Source organism: Theropithecus gelada, chromosome 1, assembly GCF_003255815.1.
Source record: "Theropithecus gelada isolate Dixy chromosome 1, Tgel_1.0, whole genome shotgun sequence".
NCBI classification, from domain to species: Eukaryota; Metazoa; Chordata; class Mammalia; order Primates; family Cercopithecidae; genus Theropithecus; species Theropithecus gelada.
This window is the reverse complement of record NC_037668.1, coordinates 211495445-211518783: the sequence shown is the minus strand read 5'-3', so window position 1 is coordinate 211518783 and position 23339 is coordinate 211495445. Positions and strand designations below refer to the sequence as shown.

Genomic DNA, 23339 nt, shown 5'->3' with positions numbered 1-23339 from the left:
GCTGATAAGTCCATTCCTCAGTGTTTAAATTCACGACAGGATAGGAAACAAAAGGGAGAATGTTTTAGGCAAATAAAGGAACTAAACTCTTCATTGGTGATACTTAGTACCATTTTCATGAGTCACTTTAATCAGAAGAGTCTTTAAAGTGATATTTACATCAAAATATTATGAGTTTGTTACATAGGCTTATTGATTCTTTCCCTGTGAGCCCATCTGCAATGTTTTAGTTTTCAAAAAACAATTCAATAAACCACGTACACACTTTAAGTGTTCATATATTCAATATGAAAGAAGTAACCCTTACCAGAAAGTATTCAGAAAAACAGTGAAATAAATATAATCTACCTGTGTACCTAAAAATACTCTGCACAATAACGATTTATAACATAAGGTTTTATTTATTGTTGACACACACAGTATTTTCTTGACTGTATACCGAAACACGTACAAGTAACTTCACTTATATAAGGACACACCGCACATCGTAGAACAATGGGAAGAGGGGAGGGGTGAGGGAGGGGACGAGTCAGGCCTTCATTTACCAGCAGGTGATACCAGGTATAAGCTGGGGTGCTGTTGCTTCATGAAGACATTCCTATCTGATTAAAATGCTGCCATTGCCCATGCTGCAAATAAGTGGTAGAATAACAGAGATGGATGATGGCTTTATGTCTGCAGAAGGTACAGGATCAGCAGTCTATTTTGTGATGTGTGCAAAAGAAATTCCATTGTAAGATGGAAACTAAGATCAATAACAAATAACGGAATGAAGTAACATGTAGTTGAAAGTGCTCTTACGTTGGTCAATCACGATTTGTAATTGCTGCCCGAGGGCTCAAGGTACATATTGTGAAGGACATTCCTTTGGTTTCATTTTTATAAGAGGCTTAAGATTTTTAATACTGTAATAAAGGGAGAGGTATTCCAATATTGCTGCTGCTGCGGAGTTCATTCTTTGCACCTTCGTTTTCTCTTGTCTAAAATAAAGATAACATGTACCCTGTCTATGTCCCTGGCTCTTCACAATCTGTGGTAATTTTTTGTAAATCGTGGAAAGGTTAATATATTAGGTGCAGTGGCAATAACACTAAAAAATATGGACATATCATACCAAGCTGCTGAACATAGCGATTTGAATTTATTAACTGTGTATCTATCTCCTGAACACCATCTTCATGGATTAAAATGTTCTCAAAATTACAATGTTTTCCTGGAAATAATCTAGGTAGATTGTGTTTAATCAAGCTAAGAGTGAAACAGTAAGTCCTATTTTAAAGATCTAATAAAGTTAATACATTTTTAAAGGCCACTGTTCTACCTATCATTGGTGAATTAAGATAAATAGACTCCAAAAGACTAACACTCTCATTATCAGGTCCTGTCATGTCAATATCTACAATAACGCACAGGTAAAAGGTGAGTCATGAAGCATAGGACTGGCCACATTAAAGGATCCCCTATACTCTATAAAGTTGACTCAAAAGCACCCCACTGCCATAGAGGAAATTATGCTGATTGTTGATCTGGAGAGGACTTAAAGATCGACTCTGCATCTTGCCAAAACTGAAGAATGCTAAAAATATTTTAAAATAGTGAAAAGTCAGGTATTTTATTCCATATGGGAAGTTTTAATATTGTCGCGTAAGTGGCTTAAGTATGACTGCTTCAATTATATTACAATTCTATTAAAAAGTAAATTAAAAAAATAAGTCTACTGTTAATATTTGGTTAGTGACTATGATGTGCTAGATATGTTATCTCACTTCAATTCAGGTTTATTAGAATCCTGTAAATTAGCTAAATGTAATGCCATTTTGTTGTTCAGTGAACAACCAAGAAATTAAATAACCAATGTCCTATAGCCATCGGCTGGTAAAGAGTATGATTCCGGTAAACCTCAATAAACTTGCACTAAGTGTCTCTTCTATGGCAGGCACCTTGTGAGGTGAACATAATCTCGAACCTGAAGAAGTTCACAGTCTAATGGAAGATACAGGAAATAAACAGATAATTTCAGTATTATATGACCTTTCTGAATTCAGTGTGCTATAGTTTCTAAATGTTGTAAAGTTAGCATCAGTAACGAAAAAAATCTTTGACTAATTATCATCACACATACTATATGTTATTTAAATTGTGAACTCATACTTGTTTTCATCAATTTCAGAATCAAAGGAAAACCATTTCTAGATATGTGACTTTAGTCAGTTAACTATTCTGAGCCTTCGTTTCATCATGTCGATATGGAGATTAACAAACTCCTCCACTCCTCATTTCATAGGACTGTTGGGAGAATTGAATTGGCTCAAACAATTAAAAGTGCTTTGAAGTCTACAAAGCACAAAAGAAATAAATGTGAAGCCTTAGGTCAAATGACCTAAATTTCCAAGTTACAGAATTTCTGTAGGTTGTATGACCAGCAGTTCTATTAATTCCACTGAGTGCATTTATTAAGATTTAGTTAACAATCTGACAGCAGTGTATACAATGCATTCCTCTTTCCGATGCCAAGACAACAAAAATGGCCACTATGTAAAATAAATTAGGTTTGTCCCAAGGATAACAGAATTAAAGTATATTCTGTTAAACAAATTAAACTAGCTGGAGAGGGAAAAAAAATCCCTTTGCTTTCAAATGTGATATGCATGTTGTTTCTCTTATAGCCGAAGCCTACGTTTCTTGGCTGTCAAGACTCTTACTGAAATTCTTACTGTTTTTCATCCATTCCATTCATCAACATCCTTACTGATTTCCCTGCCTTGAGACTCTGATACCTATCTTACACAATGTTACCTGTCAGTAATTTTTCAAAAGCACGAATCCAATTATCATACTTCCCTGGTAAACAGATGGATTTCTTTAACTGTATGAAAAGTCTACTCTGAAGAATTCCCTCTAATCTATCATTAGGCATAACTCAGAGCTCTCCCACTGCCATGAAGGAAATAATGCTGGTCACTATCTTTGGAAGAGTCAATTTCTATTTAGTAGCACGACTGAGAAATGGGAAATCTACACTGTACTGTTTGTTAGTGGAGTCTATCAGAAGCATTAGTTGAACAATAAACGTTAGGAACTCAATTCTAGGTGGATCATTTAACAACACACACAGTGTCACTTAAGTGGTATTTAAGGGTTCTCTATGGCCTCAGAAAAAGTGCAGATTCCTTGGCAGGGCAGAGAAGGTCCTTTGTGGCCTCCCACGTACTATCTTTCCATCCTCTAGTCTGAACATTCCTTCACAACAGCTTAGTCACCATTCTCTGCCATGTTTGGTACCTTGAACTTTGCATATGCGGTTCCCTCACATTGGAATGTCTTTGCCTTCCTTATCCACCAGCTTGATTCCTAACTCAGACCACATGTCACTTCTGTGATGTTTCTCCCACCACATCCCAGCAGCTAGGTACTTCCACCTAAATTCCTTTATATGCATAAAGCATTGTTCTGAAGTTACTTGTTTACAAGTCTGTCTGCACAGTACTGAGCTCCTAAATCATTTCCAATGCTTAGGACACCATCTAGCACATAATAGTCACTCTAATTTAAATGAGCGCTTCAAAGTTTAAAAACTGTGCAAGGATGTTAAGAAAAGATTTGGTGCCATGAACCAACATCACAAGTTTTCCTTGAAGAGAAAATGTACCCACAAGAATGGCAGAATAAGGTACACAGAATACTAAACTACACTTGTGAAAGTATTTGGAAACCCTTGAGGAAAAGGTAGCCCATAAATTACTAAGCAATAAAAACAGGAACAAAAAGTTAGGGTAACCAATACTTAAAGATCAATTCAATCCTTTTGCTTAATTAATTTGTGTTGCTTCAACTTTACATAAATTTGATTAGATGATTATAAATGTATCAGTAAGCACCTCAGTGAAACAAATTATCAGATACAGATAGAAAGGTGGGGAAGGTTAATTGGTAGTTCATGTTGTAGTGAGGATTTTAAAAAATCAAACTATTTTTAAGAAATCAGATCAACTTCAAAACTTCATCTTGCTTTTATGAAGTCCAGGACTACCTGATGATGATCAAAAACAAAATTCAATATCCTCTGTTATATTCCAAGAAGAATTTTGAAAGCAGGAAAATTGCACTTTCAATGTCATAATGATTTGGTAATGGGGTTAATGGTTCTGATAAAAAAACAAATAAAAAAATCCAAGAATGGAATGACATTTTAAATATTCATACAGGTTTTGTTTTTGAACTTGATTAAATCATTAAAAGAAAACACATATAAATATAAAATATACAGCACAGACAACATTGAGCATATTACAAATTAACACATTTCCTGAAGAACCTTTTCAAAAAAAAAAAACTTGGGAGGCTCCGGCTTTTGTAGAAATGAGAGAAACTTAGGCTAAAAAGGGGACACAAGTCAAACTTGCATGACAGTAATGGCAGTAGAAAAAAACAGTATAAATAATTCAACTGAAATCTTTATATACAAACCTCAAAGAAAACATGGTTCCTCATGGTATCTCAATACCAGGTCAGGAACATTTGTAACCATAAAAAGTTCAAAAGCAATTTTGAAACTTAACAATAAATGCAAAATGTGGCAAGAGATTTGTGTCCCAGAAAGGGACAAAGAACAATAAGTCAAGGGGCAGCCAGGTGTGGTGGCTCACGCCTGTAATCCCAGCAGTTTCGGAGGCTGAGGTGGGTGGATCACCTGAGGTCGGGAGTTCAAAACCAGCCTGGCCAAGATGGTGAAACCCCATCTCTACTAAAAATACAAAAATTAGCTGATTGTGGTGGCATGTCTGTAATCCCAGCTACTTGGGAGGCTGAGGCAGGAGAATCGCTTGAACCTGGGAGGCGGAGGTTGCAGTGAGCTGAGACCACACCACTGCACTGCAGCCTGGGCAACAGAGCAAACCTCCATCTCAAAAATAATTAAACAAAGAAACAATAAGTCAAGGGGGGGGAAAAAAAAAGGCAGTGGTAGACATGAGGTAAGCCCCCAAAGAATAGGAAAAGATGGGAGGGAAGTGACTTGGCTCATGGGATCTGTAAATGAAACAGTGGGAGGCAGAATGCCTGCATTTCAGTCTCAGCCTTGCTGCTTAGCTGTGTGACCTTGGACAAGTCAAGAAACCTCTCTGTTCCTCTGTTTCCTTATCTATAAAATCAGGGTAATAGCTACCTCACTGGAGAGTTGCGGGTATCATACATTTAAGCTCATACATTTTCCATGGCTATATAATTTATGGTCGTATTATCGTCATTAGGAAGAGACTTAGCTTAATAAAAACAGTGGGCAAGGATGTAGGAGATTCAGATACAGTAGATTATTTTCTCAGTGCTAAGCCCATGCTCTCTGAGCCTCAACTGTTGAAGTAAGTGACATCACTAACAGCTGCTGCTTTTCCAGCCTTTTCTATCCCTTCCAATGGGGATGATTGATTTTTCTTCTCCTATGAGTGTGTATAGGCTTTTTTGTTTTTTTTTTTTAACTTTTATAGCATCTTAAACAAAAGAGTGGTCTCAAAACAGATATATTTAAACATGCCAAAAGAGTCTGTATAGGAATTCTTAAAACAATCTGGAAAATGCTATAATATTAATAGAGCTAATGAGTGGCCCTTACATATGCTCCTAATAGGTCTCTTGATTAAGGCAATAGCATGTATTCAGAAAGCACAATTTAATCTTGGAAGCCTTGTTGGCGTCCTAGGTACTATCTAAAATCTGATGCCTTATTTCCATTGCATAAAATGTCTTTCAGAAACTACTTTGAATTACTAATGGCATCGTTGTTAGTCTATTAGTTTGAGGAGCAAATAGTTGCTGTTGTTTCTACTGCTCTTTGAATTCAGTCGCAAAAATAAAAATTCGTTTTGATGTTACGTGATTTGCAATCTGTAAGATTTTCAAAGGAATAGAGAAAAACTCAGTAGACCTCCCAATCTTTGGAAGGCAACTGGCAGAGCACACTGGTGAGGAGGAGACTCAGCTTGTCACGTCCCCCTTGAATATGTCACCGATTTCCCGTGCACCAATCCGTGCAGCCATAAAGCCACAGTACGTTCAAGACAGAAACGCCACAGGGAGACTAGGGCACACATTCTAGGATCATTCATTGACACAACAGTTGCAGATGCTGGGCCCACTGGAAAGGTTTTTAACTGTAAGACAACAAAACCAATCCAGAAACGTAATTGAAATGCTTGTTGCCCCTTCATCTCTGACATCGTAATAACTGCACATCCTCATAGAAACAACATCGTCATAACTGCACATCCTCATAGAAACAAGAAAGAAAAAGAGGAAAGCTAGATGTGTGCATTTAAAAAATAACAGGATGCATCATGATGGAAATTAAATAATCTACTTATGAAAACAGTCTACAACACAAAAGAATGCACAAAAATTGTCACTATCAAGTCTGTACACAAAGCTAACAAAAGAGCAAATAAACAAAAGACAGTTCATTTTTAATAATTACCACGCTCATGAGTGATGACTGAGGAAGGGAGGGTAGTACATTTACAGTAGTCGAAAGAAAAGGAAATGGGGAAAAAGAAAAAAAAGTTGAGATTTTGCTTTTGTTTTTCTGTTTGTAAGGAAATAATACAAAATGTGTTAATCGGCTTGAGTAATTATTTTCTTATGTGTTGAAAAAGAATGCACAAGTTAAATCAATCTCATTTGGAGAGATATAAAGAATTCTCCCATCAGAATGGTCACTCTCACAAAGTTCTTTCTGATTTGGGACTCGAAAATGTTATTCCAATCCGTATCTGCCTGACAAAGGAAAGGAGGCTAAGGAAGATACACCTAAGTGGCTGCTATTCCTTTTGGGAGCTGATATGAACAGTGACTAAGAATGACTGATGGATTTGTGGTCAGAGCCCCTGGAACATTAGGTAAGAACTACAGGGGAAAACGAAATTGATTTCTAATTCCAAGACAGGGAAGTCAGGCTTTAGACAGAGACTTCATTCATTTTTAGAGATTTTGTAGCTGAAAATTGCTTAGGACTTTGGAGAGATGCTGGAGGTAGGCAGGTGATGGGCCCTGGGATCTGCAGTGGCTCCAAGTTCTCCGGACGGGCCCAGAAAACCTAAGTAAGTTTAGAGTGGCTCTGGTGATTTTTCTTGAAGGTCAGTCCTTTTGAACCTCAGGCCAGAACCTTAGGCCAGAAAACCTAAGAAGTTATAGAACGGTGTCAGTGATTTTTCTTGAAGGTAGCTAACTCAGTTAAGTAACCATATGACTTATATTTGATGAACAGACTTGTACATCCAAATGTCAAGCAGAAAATAAAATAAACACAGGAGCCACATAGCAGTAGCAATGGCAGGATGGGTATTAATAATAAACTTTAAAATACAACAAGAAATATTCTCTTTCCTATTTGTGAGAACAAAAAAATACGTAGATAAATTAGTTAATCCTAAAATATTTCAGAGAAATAAACACAGACTACAAATGGCAGATGAGAGAAAAAATTATTTTTTGAAATAAGATTAGTCCAATAAAAGACCCAATATTCCAAAACTAATAATTGACAAGAAGACATATCCAAACCACACAAAACAAACAAAAACAGATAAACACACGGGCCCTGAGTAAAACTAGTTTAAAAATCAAACACAAAAGAACAAAAACAAATCAAACCAAAAGATATTGAAGATTTTTTTCTTAATAAATACTCCTAAAATGAAAGGGCAGCAAAAGTTATTTCTGCTTTAAATGCATTGCATGCTAAACTTTCTAGTTTATACCAGCATCTATTTACAGAGAGAAAAATTCTAAGATCACGTGAATCACTGCTTTTGTGCACAGAATTATTTAAGCACAATATCTGCTCTTTTAATTTCTTTTATCAATCTAGACTTGCAAACATGTGTGGATATGAGGATCACTGTGCTGGAAGGGAAGAGGAGAGAACAGGAATGAGAGTAGACTGAAGGAGCTCAAAGGATGACTATCCTAAGGAAATAGAAGAATCTGAGAGCCCGACTTTGCTAAAGTGGCCAAAGAAAGTCAAATGTTCTTGAAAGATTCATCTATGTGGTTTATGATTTCCTAGAAAATTCTCTAATAAAGGATCTTGATCCTTCATTCAACCATTATTCCTTATTGAAAACCCAACAAGGGGAAAGGCCGCTGGCAACGGGGCTGGCACACAAGGAGTTAATGACCGGCGTGGAAGGTTGGTGTTGGGGTGTGACGGGTGTCCAACTACGAACTTTGAAATAAATCATGTAAGCATTTCATCGATTTTAAAATAACTTCGTATCTCTCTGCTTGAAAGGTAATTGATAATTGACTCATTTCAGGGAGGGAAGGGAGACAGGTGATCCTTTTAATGTAAGTCATTAATACCTGATCCTTCCTCTGTCACCATCCCAAGACCTTCAGCTTTGTTTTGTCGCTCAAATGCATTTAGGTCAAGGACACTATAATAACAAGGAAAAAAGAAACATTTAGAGGACTAATAGAACATTTTCTTTGTTCAGGAGAGCAAACATCTAAACACCACATATCTTGGAATATGAACCAAATGTTAACGTACACTGAAAACATGTCTCCATTCATTGCTTACCAGCCACATTCTCTTAGTGGCAGACTAGTGTCTCCCTTGGGCCTACACTGAAATGATCCATGTGAAAGTCAAACATAAAGCATTCATAGGTTTCCACATGGGGAGTACATTACAAAGCTAGCAGACATGAAGAAATAAAATTCTAATAATTATGTTCTTGCAGTTGGAATAGCTTGTTACATTAAATGTGTGTCAAATTCCTTAGTCAAATGCTGTCTGAATGACTTTAAATCTTGAAAAAAAATGGAAAATGATTACCACAAATGAGTTAATGATCATTTAGTCATAAAATGAGAAATGGTCTACAAGCTCCTAAATAAAACTAAATAGAATTTCCTTTTCTAAAAAAGCATACACAACTCATTTTCAAGTATACAGAATATACACTAATTCTCCAAGATCCCTATTTAAACACGGGGAAGTCTTTTTTTTTTTTTTTTTTTTTAAATTAGAGACAGGGTCTCACTCTGTCTCTCAGGCTGGAGTAGTGGTGCTGTCATAGCCCACTGCACCCTCAAACTTCTGGGCTCAAGAAATCTTCCCACCTCAGCCTCCTGAGTAGCTAGGACTATGGTACAGGTGTGTGCCACCATGCCTGGCTAAGTTTTTTTTTTTTTTTTTTTAGTCTTTTTGTAGAGATGGAGTCTTGCCCTGTTAGGCTGGTCTTGAATTGCTGGCCTCAAGGGATCCTCTACCTCTTCCTCCCAAAGTTCTGGGATTATAGTACCATAGGAAAGCTATTTTAAGGCATTATTACCATTCTGTAGGTTATTAATTATGATCTTACCAACCCCCTAAAAAAAGATAGAAAAGAAGACACTGCTGATTATCCCACTTTAAAGTGTTGTTAATCATTAACTATTCTTCTATGTGTAATTATCGTCAGAGTAAGAAACAAATGCTTCGAAAAAATACAACCACTGAGTAGAACCCCAAGAAGGAAGTAAGTCCTTACCTACATGACTGCATCAGGCCGGCCAGGCTCTGAAAGAAGCCCACATCCTTTTTCTCCTTGAGGTAGTCAAGCATTTTCTATGGGAATTATAGAAACCACATGGCCACTGAACAAAAATCTCATTGTTTGTTAAATAAATAAACAACCAAAACAGGCTTTCCATTCTAAAGACAGAAAATATTCACTGTGTACACACATGACTAATGTCATCTTTATCATGAAGTAGGAACACACACCTCAAAGCAAGATAATTACACAAACTTGGAATAAGAGGGTTAGTTGCCCTACACATGACCACAAGCACCAAAAATGTCGGGGGTAATATTACTCTTAATTCTCTTCTGGTCACTTTTAAAGTAATTTGGCGATTCAGATACTCTCTCGCAAGTTAACTGGGAAGAAAATTCCCATAGATGTTATTCACAGGTTTCCACACCAAGGTGATTTCATTACAGGCCAGGCGCGGTGGCTCACACCTGTAATCCCAGCACTTTGGGAGGTCAAGGTGGGCAAATCATGAGGTCAGGAGTTTGAGACCAGCCTGGCCAACATAGTGAAACCCCGTCTCTACTAAAAAATACAAAAATCAGCTAGGTGTGGTGGCATGTGCCTGTCGTCCCAGCTACTCGGGAGGCTGAGGCAGGAGAATTGCTTGAACCCAGGAGGCAGAGGCTGCAGTGAGCAGAGATGGCGCCACTGCACTCCAGCCTGGGTGACAGCTCAAAAAACCAAACCAAACCAAACAAAACAAAAAACCCAAAACAGCACTACAATCTGAGAGTGGTGACTGCCATATGCTAATGCTATAGACTGAAATTCAGTTTCCATTTCCATAGTCTTTAAACTGAAAAAACAATTTGAATCATTTGGCTATTAAAATTTTCTCCTTCGTTCTCAGAATGACATCCAGGATCTATGGTCAAAATTTTGGTTAAACATAAATATAAAAAAATGCTAAAGCAATGCTTTGTCTTGTTAGCTTACTGTTACATAGCACAATGAAATAGCTATTTCTGACATGGTTAAAATGTATTAGAGATTTCAAATGGAAAGCATATACAAGATGATAGAAAGCATGCTCAAAGGTTTAAGGAAATAAGAATACTGCTTTTCTCCAAATCTTGAAGAGCAGAACAATTCCTATTATCAACACTGTTCTAAAAAGGGCTCAGCTAAGCAGACAAAATTTTAGTAGTAATATTTTTCAGATAGCAAAGGCAATATAAACTAAATATGTAAAGGATACACACGCACAAAGTATATGCACATATGCATATATATATACACACACACATACACATGCACAAATACCAAATATACACATAGTGTATGTATGATACATAGATGTACAGACACACATATACACACAGACACAAAATCATACAGCCATTTATGGGGGGTGTGATAACTTTTGGTCAAATAAAAAATGAAACAATCGTTCATCTTTTCAAACAAAGGAATGTGGCTTACAGTAAAGGAGATGGTGGAATACATCCTCGAAGTTACAAAGAAAACAGACAAGTTCCGCATAGACAAGAAGTATACATTACAGGATCTCTCACTACTGTCTCTGGATCTAAGGACTTCTGAATATATATACTAAGTAATGAGGGTCTTCTTAAGTAAAACATAAGCAAGAGACATTATTTTTTGATAAATGTTTTGGAGAGATTGTTTTATTGTTCCTTTTTAAAAAGCTATATAATCACTTATTCTGGGAACAGAATGAGCTGGTTACCCTTGCCAGGTTCCGAAACCAGATAGCCACCGTTTGGTAAATGCATGGTGAGAGACTGGTTCATATCTCAGCACCAGAATTCACTTGACATGATAAAAGGCCACATTTGATATTTTCAGATGTTTTGACATCATTTGATGTTTGGATTTGTAACACTAGCACATAATTACTTTTTCCCTCTTTTGCTTTCTCTTCAGTACCGTGATAAACTAAAATTGAACCATATTGTACATAGAAAATAAAACATTTTACAACAAATAGTTCTTTACTATACGGTCCATCTGTCTGAAAAGTACATTATGTGAATGACTGGAAGCTATTACCTGCTGTACTGTGGAGTTCCCACCATTTAAAATAGCAATTCCAAGTTTCAAAGTAGCTGCTACCATTGGTCCAGTTTCACCTAAGAAATATAAAAAAGTAGTGTTTCTTGTATCATTTCGCCTTCTATATTAACCTATTCTACCTCCAATGCTGCACTTTAAAAATTATTATTATGCTCCCCCGCAAGCAATCTTCATAATGGCGGAGGGAGACTGACTGATGTTCCAAAAAATAATAAAATAATAATAATGCATATTTGGCATCAACATTTTAAAAAATTCTCTACAATATCTAAGAACTGAAACCTTAAGAAGATACAGAAGTAACAGAATAGGAAGACAACTGATCTTGAAATATTGAGACCTGAAATTATTAAGATTCAAGATTACTCATGTGTTTAATAAACATTAAAATAAGTATGAGCTACTTAAAACTTTCTTTAAGGAAAATTTCTCTCCCTCTTCCCTCAACAATATTATATATGAAGAACTTTCATCATTTTTATTGTATCGCTTTTACTTTAATATGTTTGTAGTCTGGTTTATTAAGCAGACTATTCTCAATTTTAAGTTATTCGGATAATAACACATTTTATTCAGTATATCATATTTTATTTTTCATTGTTCACCTCTATTTATCTTAGAAATATAAATAATCTTCTATTTAAGGACAAGGGTACCTAATAACAGAATATACCACCATTACTTTTCCTTTCCATTACGAATTATATTTAAAATATTTTCACAAAGAAGCTATTATGAATGTACAAAAAAATCATCTTGAAACAGCTGGCTACTGAGATATACGACAGCATCTTCATTGTTAAAAAAGTCTCACTTTAAATGTCTCCATATTTGTATCAAGGGTCAGCAAACTATGGCAAAATACCATAAATTACATAACAAAATTACAGCTTGCCACCTGTGTGTGTAAACAAACTGTGTGTAAATGAAGTTGTTTTGGAACACAGCCACCCTGTTTGTTAACTTATTGTGTCTGGCGGCTTTCGTGCTAACACAGCACAGTTGAAGAGCTGTGACAGGTTGCATAGTCCTTGAAGCTGAAAACATTGACTCTCTGACCTTAAAGAAAAAGCTCGGCCACCCCCATTTTATAGGATCAGTCTGCTAAGGTTTAGTTATAACATAGTTTCCAAAACTTAAAGAACAGAATGAAAATGAAGCTGTATAGTAAGACTCTGAAAAACAAATTAACATTGGTCTCCGTAAACAATGAGAGCTCGTATTTGTGAACAGGCACCTGATAGAGTCATGAACCAGAAACCCCGGGACTAAATGAGTCAGTGGAATTGAAATGAGGGAGCACCTTGAGAGCAACGAGGAAATCTGAAGAACAGACACTTGTGAGGGGAACCCAAGGAACCTTACCTTTGCTGGCACTGATGGTCTGCAGCACCATCTCAGCCGCACCACGGTCGTGGAGTCGGGCTTGCTGGTATAGAAGCTTTTGCTTTTCCATTTCTTTTTCCTGAACACAAATCCCAACCGTTTATGTTGAGGGTATCAGTAAGCACAGCAGATTTCTACAGACCATATTTTTAGTCATCTCTTCATGTATGGGCTCTATGACAACATTATGGACCATTTCAACACCAACGATGTTCTTAAACAGATATTATTAACATATTCAACTCTTGGTTTTTTTTTTTTTCCCCTTTATAGTTTTCTTGATATGCTTTTGGTACTGGTTTATCAGCATGGATTTGTTTTTCTCAATTTTAATTATTTGATTCATCCAAAGCCTGTATCACAGTTTTGAAGTACTGTACTTCATCAATGAAGCTTGCACTTTCTGATTTATACATTTGTGCATAAGTTTGTCACATTTTTAATAATCTCCCATGCCATGGCCATAACTTGATACTGCTCAGCAAATGGCTCGAGTTGCAAGGTATCACTGAATCACAGAAAAACATTAACTGAGATGTCTTGAAGTTTAAGCAAAATTGAAAGCTGATATGAATAAAAAGGTAGGCTTCAACAAAGTAGTAGATTTATGATACAGATCTCCCCAGTCACCCCCAAAGAATAAGAGATGCAATGTGCCTTTATATTTTGTATTCTCTGGTGGTAACAAACGATACTGCATGGTGCTGCTGGAGCAATGGCTGGAGTTTATTCTTTTCCACTTAAGCTACCACTGAAAACATAAAGAAGAAAATAAAAATAAAATATAAAGGCACAGCAAGTTCAAGACTGGTATGACCATTCACTTGAGCAATCCAGTTCACTGGAGAATTGAGAAGGAACTAAGCAGTATAAGTTGCAGAATGAAAGTTGCATAGAGCCCTATGACAGTGAGTCCATCAAATGGCGTGGTAGAGAAGCTTAGTCAATGGGACATGAAACAGTCAATTAGTATCATGTCCATAAACACAACGGCCAAAACATATATGACCTAACAGCAGGAAGAGCTGCAGCAGAGGTAGCCAGAATGACAGCTTTGCTGCCATAAACTTTCCATCCAAAATACAGAAAATAGACACTGGAAGATGGAAGAGGTTTAAAAAATGAAGGCTTGCTAGTTACAGAATATGAAAAATAAAGTGAACTAAAAGGAGGGGGAAAAGAAATGGGCTCAAACAAATGAAAAAAGAAACCTTTAAATCAAAAGCAACCAACACAGACATTTATGCTGTTACCAGAGAGTTCTCGCCGAGGCTGGCAAATTTGTTTCTTAAATCTTTGATAATATCGTGCTGCGAAAACAAAATTGATCAGGGTTTTTTTGTCACACTATAGTTAGCGCTCCTGTGGTTAAATTTTATGTTTTCTTAAATTATGTGATAGGCCTAAATGGAAGCAGAGAAAAGAAAGAAAAAAAAAAAAAAAGAGGCAGCTTTGCTTTATATGTAGCCATGCTAACATCTATAAGGTTTGCCTTCATGTTTAAACCTCTTCCTGTGAAGTCAAAAACAAAACAGAAACAGAACCACACAGACACACAAAACCATTTTGTCATTACAACACGGTTTCAGGAAAACTGAAAGAGGACCCTTTCGTCTGCTCTTTAGGTGTTGTTTAAAACTGATGAGCAACATTTGATTCTTCCTTTTAGACCCAACAATCTTTTATGTTCCTCCCATTGCCAGAGCTCTATGTGGAACGTTCGTTTAATGCTTAACCAACTCCTTTTGTGGGAGAGTTTTTCAGTAAGAAAATGATAAGAAATTATTCGCTCACGAAACTGTCCTATCATTTTCATCAACTAAAGAGGCAAGGGAGTCAGGAAGAAGTTCTTCTATTGACCTAATAGAACACATAAAGACAGTCATCAGGAAACTCACAGAAGATGGAAGATGGCAACATGCCACACACTCTTGAGAGAAAACATAACAAAACAACAGTTTGCCATTTGTGCTCCCAAAGTGGGAAGATCAGTTAAAGACCTGCCAGAACAACTTGCACCGTAGCCTATAAGGTCCCAGTAACCTCCTCAGTAACTGAAATCAACACATGAGGTATGGACCTTACAAGGTCCAAGAAATAGACAGGATCTCAGACTACCTTGTATAAAAATAAACTCCCTGGACAGGTCACTCATTTTCTTATATCGCATCTAAATTTTAATAATCAATGTTTTCAGGAAGATGATGAAAGTCATTTGAAAAAAAAAAAGCATTAAGCCAAAAAGATATACTGATCTAGACGCAGAAAAATACTGTATTTCATAAACAGAGATCAAGTCAACCTCTCTGTTGAATTTATTGTTTGTTGAACTGAAATTGGAAGCTCTCCCTTCAGGATTCTTTAACATTATTTCTTTCTAGTACTTTGCCCTTTGAGAACAGCTTCTGGGCATGTAATTTAATCTGTCATTGGGAAAGTTTATTATAAATTTAAAAAAAAAAAACCCTGAAAGTTAAACCAGAAAATTTTCAGATACTAAGATGAATTATGTAAACAGATTTTTTTAAACTGCAGATTAGCTTTTCTAAACAAATTGTAGACAGATCTTTCATAAGCATCTTCCTCAGGAAAATAACATCTTGAAAGCACCTTTTCAAAAACAGAGTTCTCCAACACACCAGATTTTGCTTAAACTGCGTAAGGCTCTTAAATAAACACCACCTGCAGTTTAGTCTTTGTGTTATTTCAAGGTTATTTCAAGGTTACACAGTAAGGTGAGGAAAAAAAGAGCAGCTCCAGAATTTAAATTTTCCCTTAGGCAAAACGTTCTGTTTGCCAAGAGCAACCAAGAATTATCAGTGCACATCCTAATAAGCTTGTTATGAGGTTTTTTCAAGGTCAAATATGGTCATGTATCAGACCCATGATCAAATCACTGGTAATGAACAGAAGTATTTTACATCATGATTTGCTTTTGGTTATAACTGAAGTTTGTAATAACATTGCTAATATTATTTCATTTTGTCTAAGAGTGTGTCAAGCTTTTAACACCAGGGGAAACAAGTAGAAAGTCTCGAAGAAAAACAACTGTATTTAGTTCTTCAACAACTTGTCTTAAGTGAGAAAAAATTATTGAAATAGGGAGAAATACAATTGTCCCTTGCTCCTCGATGCAGAAAATATCAGGTTGGTGCCAAGGTAACTGTAGTTTTTGCCACTGACCTAATCAGTTTATCCTCGTAATGGAGATGAAAAGATATTTTAAACCAGGGTAGCCTGGTTACAGGAAAGGAATTTACATTGTTTCTGAAGGACCTGCCTCAGCTCCATTGACCTCTGGGGCAGAACTTGAGCAGATCAGAGGCTGAGTCTACCAAATCTATCATCTGTTCATCATACAAAATAAGCCCATCTACTTTGTGTTTGTTTGTTTGTATTTCCATGACTTCAACAACTGTAGAAAATGTTTTCATAATATTTTCATCAGAAACTGTAGGTGGTAGCAAGTTATAACAGAATAGAAATATCCAGGAACAAAACTCCTTAAATTTCCCATAATTTAGTAACGTCATAAGTCAACTTGAAATATTTTTAATTGGCATCTTATAGTTATGACCTACAAGGTGATGTTGAATATCAATATTATAAGAAATAAAAAGACTGAAAAATAGAAGATTTAATTGGATAACAATGGGGACAATGAAGAAAGGGAGTGAAATTGTACTAATAATTTGGTCTGCAGCACAAACAGGTCAACTCAGACTAAGGAAAGTCAAAAGCATGGATAAGAGACACCTTCTCCACTTCAATTACTTCTTTTCTGTTGTATTCCAGTTCCTGAAAAATGTAGATTAGCTACATTTCTGTAGCGTTGACTCACAGTGATGGGAAAATACCAAGATTATAATTTTGTTTAAAACGAGTGGTTCCTAACTTTTTTTTTTAAAATTAAATAAATAAGCCAGGCACGGTGGCTCATGCCTGTAACCCCAGCACTTTGGGAGGCTGAAGTAGGAGGATTGCTTGAGCCCAGGAGCTCTAGACCAGCCTGGGCAAATAGCAAGACCCTGTCTCTGCAAAAAACTAAAAATAGCCAGGCTTCATGGTGTGCACCTGTAGGCCCAGGTGGGAGAATCACTGGAGGCCAGGATTGCGCCAATGCACTCCAGCCTGAGCAACAGAGCAAGACCTTGCCAATCAATCAATCAATAAATAAATGTACATGAAATTTCCTAGAAGATCCATGAAGGCAGGAGGCTTTCTTTGTTTTAGCCACACCAGTACACACATACTATACATCCAGTACAGTTCTCTGAAAATAAAAGGTGTTCAAGAAAATTTGCATGAATAAATGACAGAACTAAATGATGTGATATCCTATAGTCTGTGATCACAATTAATCTAAAATATTACAAATGTTATCTTTTTTGTTTGAAGTGCTGCAAAATTAGTAGCTCTAAAAGTTTGTTTTTCAGTTCATGCTTAAAGAGGTCTTCAGAATTATACACATACAAATAATAATCAAATTGTGGGCTTTAACTCATTTAATTTTTTGTTCAGCTCTTTCATCATTATCCACTCTTTATTACTGATCTTTCAAACAGTATGATAATCTTCCAGAATTCTACTTCTTGATAGGATAAGCAAAGTTTCTAATGCTGTCTCTTTAACACTCTGTAAAAATGGTATCAAAGTTCGACTAATCTACAGAGACAAAAGAAACACTAAACCAGGGTCAAGTAAGTCAGTTAATGCACTAGAGGCTTTGACGTTAGATATCCTGTGTAATATGACTTTACAGTTTAATTCTTCCAATATTATATACACTTGCATTTTGGGTGGAATATTGTTTCTCAGGGATTCAGCATATTTAGAAGTAATTTAAAATGATGCAAAAGCAATAAAACTCAACTAAGTTGAAATAATTTTCTATTTCAGGGCCCAGTTGTCACAATTTGCACTTTACCACCGAAAGCTTAATTAACAAGGTACAAAAAGGAAAGAAAAGATGAGTAACTCTAAAATCAGAAGTTATCAAATTAGGAAAGTTAAGCTGACTTATCATTAGAGGGAATGTAGTTTATTCCTAAATGCAATATTGATTTAAAACAGTGGTCATTTACCTACTTATTTGTTTAAGCCTTAAAAAGCACTGAATACTGCCTTGAATACAGAAAGCAAGTACTATGCAGTTCTTTCTCTTCTAGGATAGCCTGACAAAAGAGAGAATAAGAACAAGAAGAAAACTTGGGGCCACTAAGGATACAAAGCTTTGGTTAGGTCACGAGGGTGCCAGAGTGGTGGACTAATTAGTGGGAAAATGGGAAGTCAGAATAACTTTGATCATAGATGGGATCAGAGCAGCTCATTACTTGAATTTTGAAAACTCACAGCTGTAGAAGCTCTAGTGTCTGTAATTCTAGGTCTTCATGAATGGGCATTAACCCTACCCCAGATCAACTCTTGAGAAACAGCTGTGCTCTAAGTATTCAACACAGTCCCAAATCCCCTGCCAAGAATTATCTGTCTAGCTGGGAAGAGGATTTTTCTGGAGACTATCTGGAAAGGTGGCACATGTGTATTTCTTCAATTCTTCCAGATACTTGGTACCCATTTTACGCTATTCCAGGTAGCATCTGCACAACTGGACTCTATTGCATATATTGTCAAAAAATGATGTTAACTGAATTGTTGAGGACATTTTTTGTCATCCTCAGGGGAAAAAATGCTACTGAATTTTAACTTTAGAAATTTGCTTTTTCCAGTCAGGAAGACTATATTTTAAATATTATTATATTTAATATTCCTAATATCAATGTTTTATATATTACATATTATATTTAATGATATTGATATCTATAATGAAATTTATGAATATTATATAAATCACATAAAGTTCATTATATTATTAAATTGTATTACATTTATGTAATTTCATGTTGGCTCCTACACTTATATAATTTACATTTATGTCATTTCATGTAATTTATGTTAAATGTATGTAATTTCACATTGGCTCCTAGAAAGCCTGGAGTCAGATATTCTGACAATCCACATTAAACTGACAAGACTCCATGGCATGGGTTTCTAGATGAATCTATTCCTGGAAGGCCCTACTATTTGTCTTTCAATAGTTTGTTTTTTTTTCCCCCCTTCAGCTTACTGTGTTACGTGTAATTCTGTGATTCTTTAAACACTAAACTAGGAAAAGGCGGGATACATATGTATGTAGAGAAGACATTATTTTCTTTTTTTTTTAAGATGGAGTCTCACTCTGCTGCCCAGCCTGGAGTGCAATGGTGCGATCTTGGCTCACTGCAACCTCTGCCTCCTGGGTTCAAGCGATTCTCGTGCCTCAGCCTCCCGAGTAGCTGGGATTATAGGCCCCCACCACCATGCCCAGCTAATTTTTGTATTTTTAGTAGAGATGAGATTTCACCATGTTGCCTGGGCTGGTGTCGAACTCCTGACCTCAGATGATCCACCCACCTCGGCCTCCCAAAGTGCTGGGATTACAGGCATGATCCACCATGCCTGGCTGACGTTATTTTCCATAAAACATTTTTGTTGTCACATTCCTGTTCTAAAACACATGGAGTTTATTTTCTTTTGCAATCCTCCACAAACGATAAAAAGTGATAAAAACTTGCATGTTTTCATCAATACTTATGCAATTAGAGGAACTGCGAAATTGCCCTTAAAAATGAAGAGAATTTATACCTGATAGCAAACCACACAACTGTTAAAGGTGGATTTGACACCTGAGAACATCTAGTTCAAAGCTCTTTGTTCAAAGAACAGAAAGCTGAGAAACAGAGAGGCTGAGGTCACACGGCACCTGGCTGGTAATCCAGGTCTCCTGTGTTGTGTGGTTTGTGTTCACCACACTGTAGTATGGGCTTCCCTGACTTGTTTTTAGCAGAGAAAGTGAAATTGATTAATTATAATAATAATAGCAAATATTTAGGGATGGTTACGTGATAGTCAATGTTCTGAGTGCCTTATATATATTGTCTAATTTAGTCCTCATAACAACTCTGTGAAGTGGATACTATAATTAGACCTACTTTATATATAGAAAAATTGAGGCTTCTGCTCACACAGCTAGGTGTTCAAGCTGGGATTCAAACACAGGAAGTCCATCTGAGTGTCTGCTCTTAATGAGTCTGTTGCCTTCCATTTACTGTACATAATCTGCTCATGTATAAGCTTCAACTGAGATTATTTTTTAATGACAACACATGAAGTTAAATTACTGTGCATATGAAAAGTGTGCACAAGTATATATGTCGATACATGTTCCGGGACATCCTACAGATATTAACGTCTGTCCCTTATATAAAATGGTATAGTGTTTGCACATAACCTACGTACATCCTCCTGTCTACCTTAAATAATCTCTAGATCCCTTACAATGCCTAATACAAAATGTAAATGCTATGTAAATAGTTGTTATGCTGTGTTGTTTTGGGAACAGTGACAAGGGAAAATAGTCTGTATTTGTCGGGTAAAGCAGCAAATATTTTTTTCGAATATTTAAATCTGTAGTTGGTTGAATCCAAGATGTGGAAACCACAAATACAGAGGGCCAGCTGCATGTCTCCTACACAGACTGCTATTTTGGTCCACATACTCATATGCATGAATTACCGTATACAATATAGGGGGCTGTGCTTTCTGGGAGTCTTCCTTGTATCAAGGCCAGGATCCCCACCCCAACCTATGCCCTTCTCTCTAAGCCTTGGCTACTTGCCTTGCTTCTGAGCCAGAATGGCCCTAGAAATGACTGCTACCACACTGTGTGCTTATGCAAGCCAGCTGCTACCATCATTACCACTCACCAAGGGACCCCATGTTAATGGATAAGGAGAGACTATGGAGCCTGGACACTCAACAGGCTGTACTCAAGGCGGCTCTGGCTTCCCCAGGGGTTGCCTGGAAGAACTGGTTAATATCAGCAGAAAGAATGATGAAATTAACCCTCTGTGACCAGTAAGTGACAGGAGATGTAAGGCACCTGCATATGAAGTGCCCATCCTCCTTCCCCAGGAGGCACTGTTCTGTTCTGTAACGCGTATGGTCTCTCAGGAGGCATCCCACACAACTGAGCAAGAAGCTGAACTGCTCAACGGCTATGACCAGCTCAGGAATACTCAGTATTCTATTTGCCCTCCCTCATTCCCTGTATCGTTTCTCTATTTCCCTAACTCTTAATTCCCTGGGATTGTAACACCCCTTCCCCCAGTAAAGTGTTAGCACATAAGCTTTTGCTTGTGTTTTCTAGGAAATCTGAGCTAAGACACGAGATGATTACTTGAGATACGTAATTTTATTGTATAAAAAGTAGTTGGCAGACTGCAGCAATCAGAGTGAGTACTGGAGGACACTGGCCGTCAAAATTCCTTCCCTCTTCCCCTCTATGATTCAATAGTATGAAAAGCAACTCTTAATGCTTTAGTCCATATTTTGGATACCACATACCTCCTGCAGTAGGAACTAAAGAATTATAAATTTTCTTGATATATGGAATAATTGTTTCAATATTTTATATCCATAGCTATATCTTCCATTTTTATGCATTTAAAAATTCTCTTTGCTAAGATTCAGGAAGACTTTTTAATTTAAAATGCTGTGTTACTACGAAAAGCACCAAATAAACCCATTCAAAGTTCAAATTATGTAGCCATGGGGGGCAGTATATCTTACAGCCAATTCATTCTTGTAGGATTACCAAAACATTGTATTCTATTAAAAGTTAGATTCATGGATGGGCCAGACAAAAATTTTTTAACATTGGGGTAGTGCTACATAATATCAATCCTTAAAACATTTTGGACCTAAATTGGTTCTTCCATATTTAATGGCACATACTGTGGGATACGAGCTGGGTATTGGTTTGAGTATGTTATCAGGTATGACAATATTTTATTTGTGTCTCAGGTCCATCTGAGAGAATATGCTGGTTTCCTAAGTATTTATTACAGAATTACCAACTCTGCCATAGGCATATTTAGAATTTAACACACAAGAAATTCTCTTTAATCAATAGTACAGAAAAATAGGACCTCAGACTCATCAGATAATTCATCTGTGAATTAGAAATTGGGCATTCACCAAAAGGAAGATGCAGTTTGCCTAATATTTGAGAAAGATGGCCTGGAAGATGAGTTAACACTCCATTCCTCTCGCTTATCTAAGCTTCACTGTCATTAATTTAGATTTAGCAGTTAACAAGAAATCTATATTATAGTACCTTAATATTCTAAAGAAATGCTTTCACTAAATTATTATTTAATGCTATATGCTCAGATTTTAGAGAAGAGCAATAAACGAAGTACCCATCTAAAGAATGTTTCTGAGTTTTTTATAAAATCAGTTAATAAATGTGGTCTACTGCAGTATCAAAGCTCTTTGTTGATCTAGGTGAGAAAAACCCATAATGCTCAGAAAAATGATGTTATTTGAAATATTATTGTTTATTATTATTTGCCTTAGCAAAAATTAAAAAGTGAAATCTAGCATTCAACTCCAATAATTACGTTTTCAGGTAACTGATAAAGCATTTCTTCCCTTTCAATTAATGTCAGCTTCTTTATAAGATTTAACTCTCCCTTTTAATGCTTTTGATACAGAAGTTGCTCCAAACCTAAAAATTAATTAACTAAATATGCAATAAAGTTACTTAATAAGTAGTTATAGCAAAAGCATATTTACATATATTACAGATGAAAGAGGGAATTTTGTAATCAGGTTAAATCAGGCAAGTTTTAATTTAATAGGATCATGTCAATAATACACATATGTGATGGAAGAAGAAACGAGCTGGCAAGTCATTCCTCTTTCCTTGTTTTCCATGTTTTTTGAGCTTTACTGCATTCTTCATGGAGAATTTCCCTATAACACCACTTTTCTTTTTACCTACTTTGTTTCTCTTCTCAGTGACTTTATGGACAACTTTACAGGGAAAGAATTTAAATAGAAACTATAGCAAATATTAATAATTAACCAGCTACAGGGATAGAATTCAATTACCACACACTTTGTGTGATTTCCAAACTTATTTGATATAATTCATTATAAGAATTACTGAAAGTGACAAATAGCCTTTCATATTTGTAGCTTATGTGAATAACTCCACTATTAGACCATGTCTAATTATGTCAAATAGACATCTCCGTGTAAAAAGTATGGTAGATTACTACATTTATAAACAATACATTTTTCAGTGGTTTTGTTGGTATCACATAGTCAATCTCAGAGAAGAGTATCTTTAGAAGGAATTAATTAGATATATCTCTGTTTCTCAACTTTGTATTATTTCCTACCACTTACACAGTATTTTGTTAAGAGTAGCATGTTACATAAATTAGGTGTAAATTA

General features: G+C 36.2%; 1 protein-coding gene across 1 annotated transcript in view; it reads right to left on the bottom strand.

The window, feature by feature from the left end:
- RYR2 (ryanodine receptor 2) overlaps positions 1-23339 on the bottom strand; it is a 634673-nt gene that overhangs the window by 62473 nt on the left and 548861 nt on the right. The window contains exons 82-86 of the mRNA XM_025401874.1: positions 14252-14308; positions 12978-13077; positions 11589-11668; positions 9528-9604; positions 8353-8426 (exon numbers count right to left, since the gene is read on the bottom strand). Of these exons, the coding sequence (XP_025257659.1) occupies positions 8353-8426; positions 9528-9604; positions 11589-11668; positions 12978-13077; positions 14252-14308 (388 nt within the window). The remainder of the gene's footprint in view (positions 1-8352; positions 8427-9527; positions 9605-11588; positions 11669-12977; positions 13078-14251; positions 14309-23339) is intronic.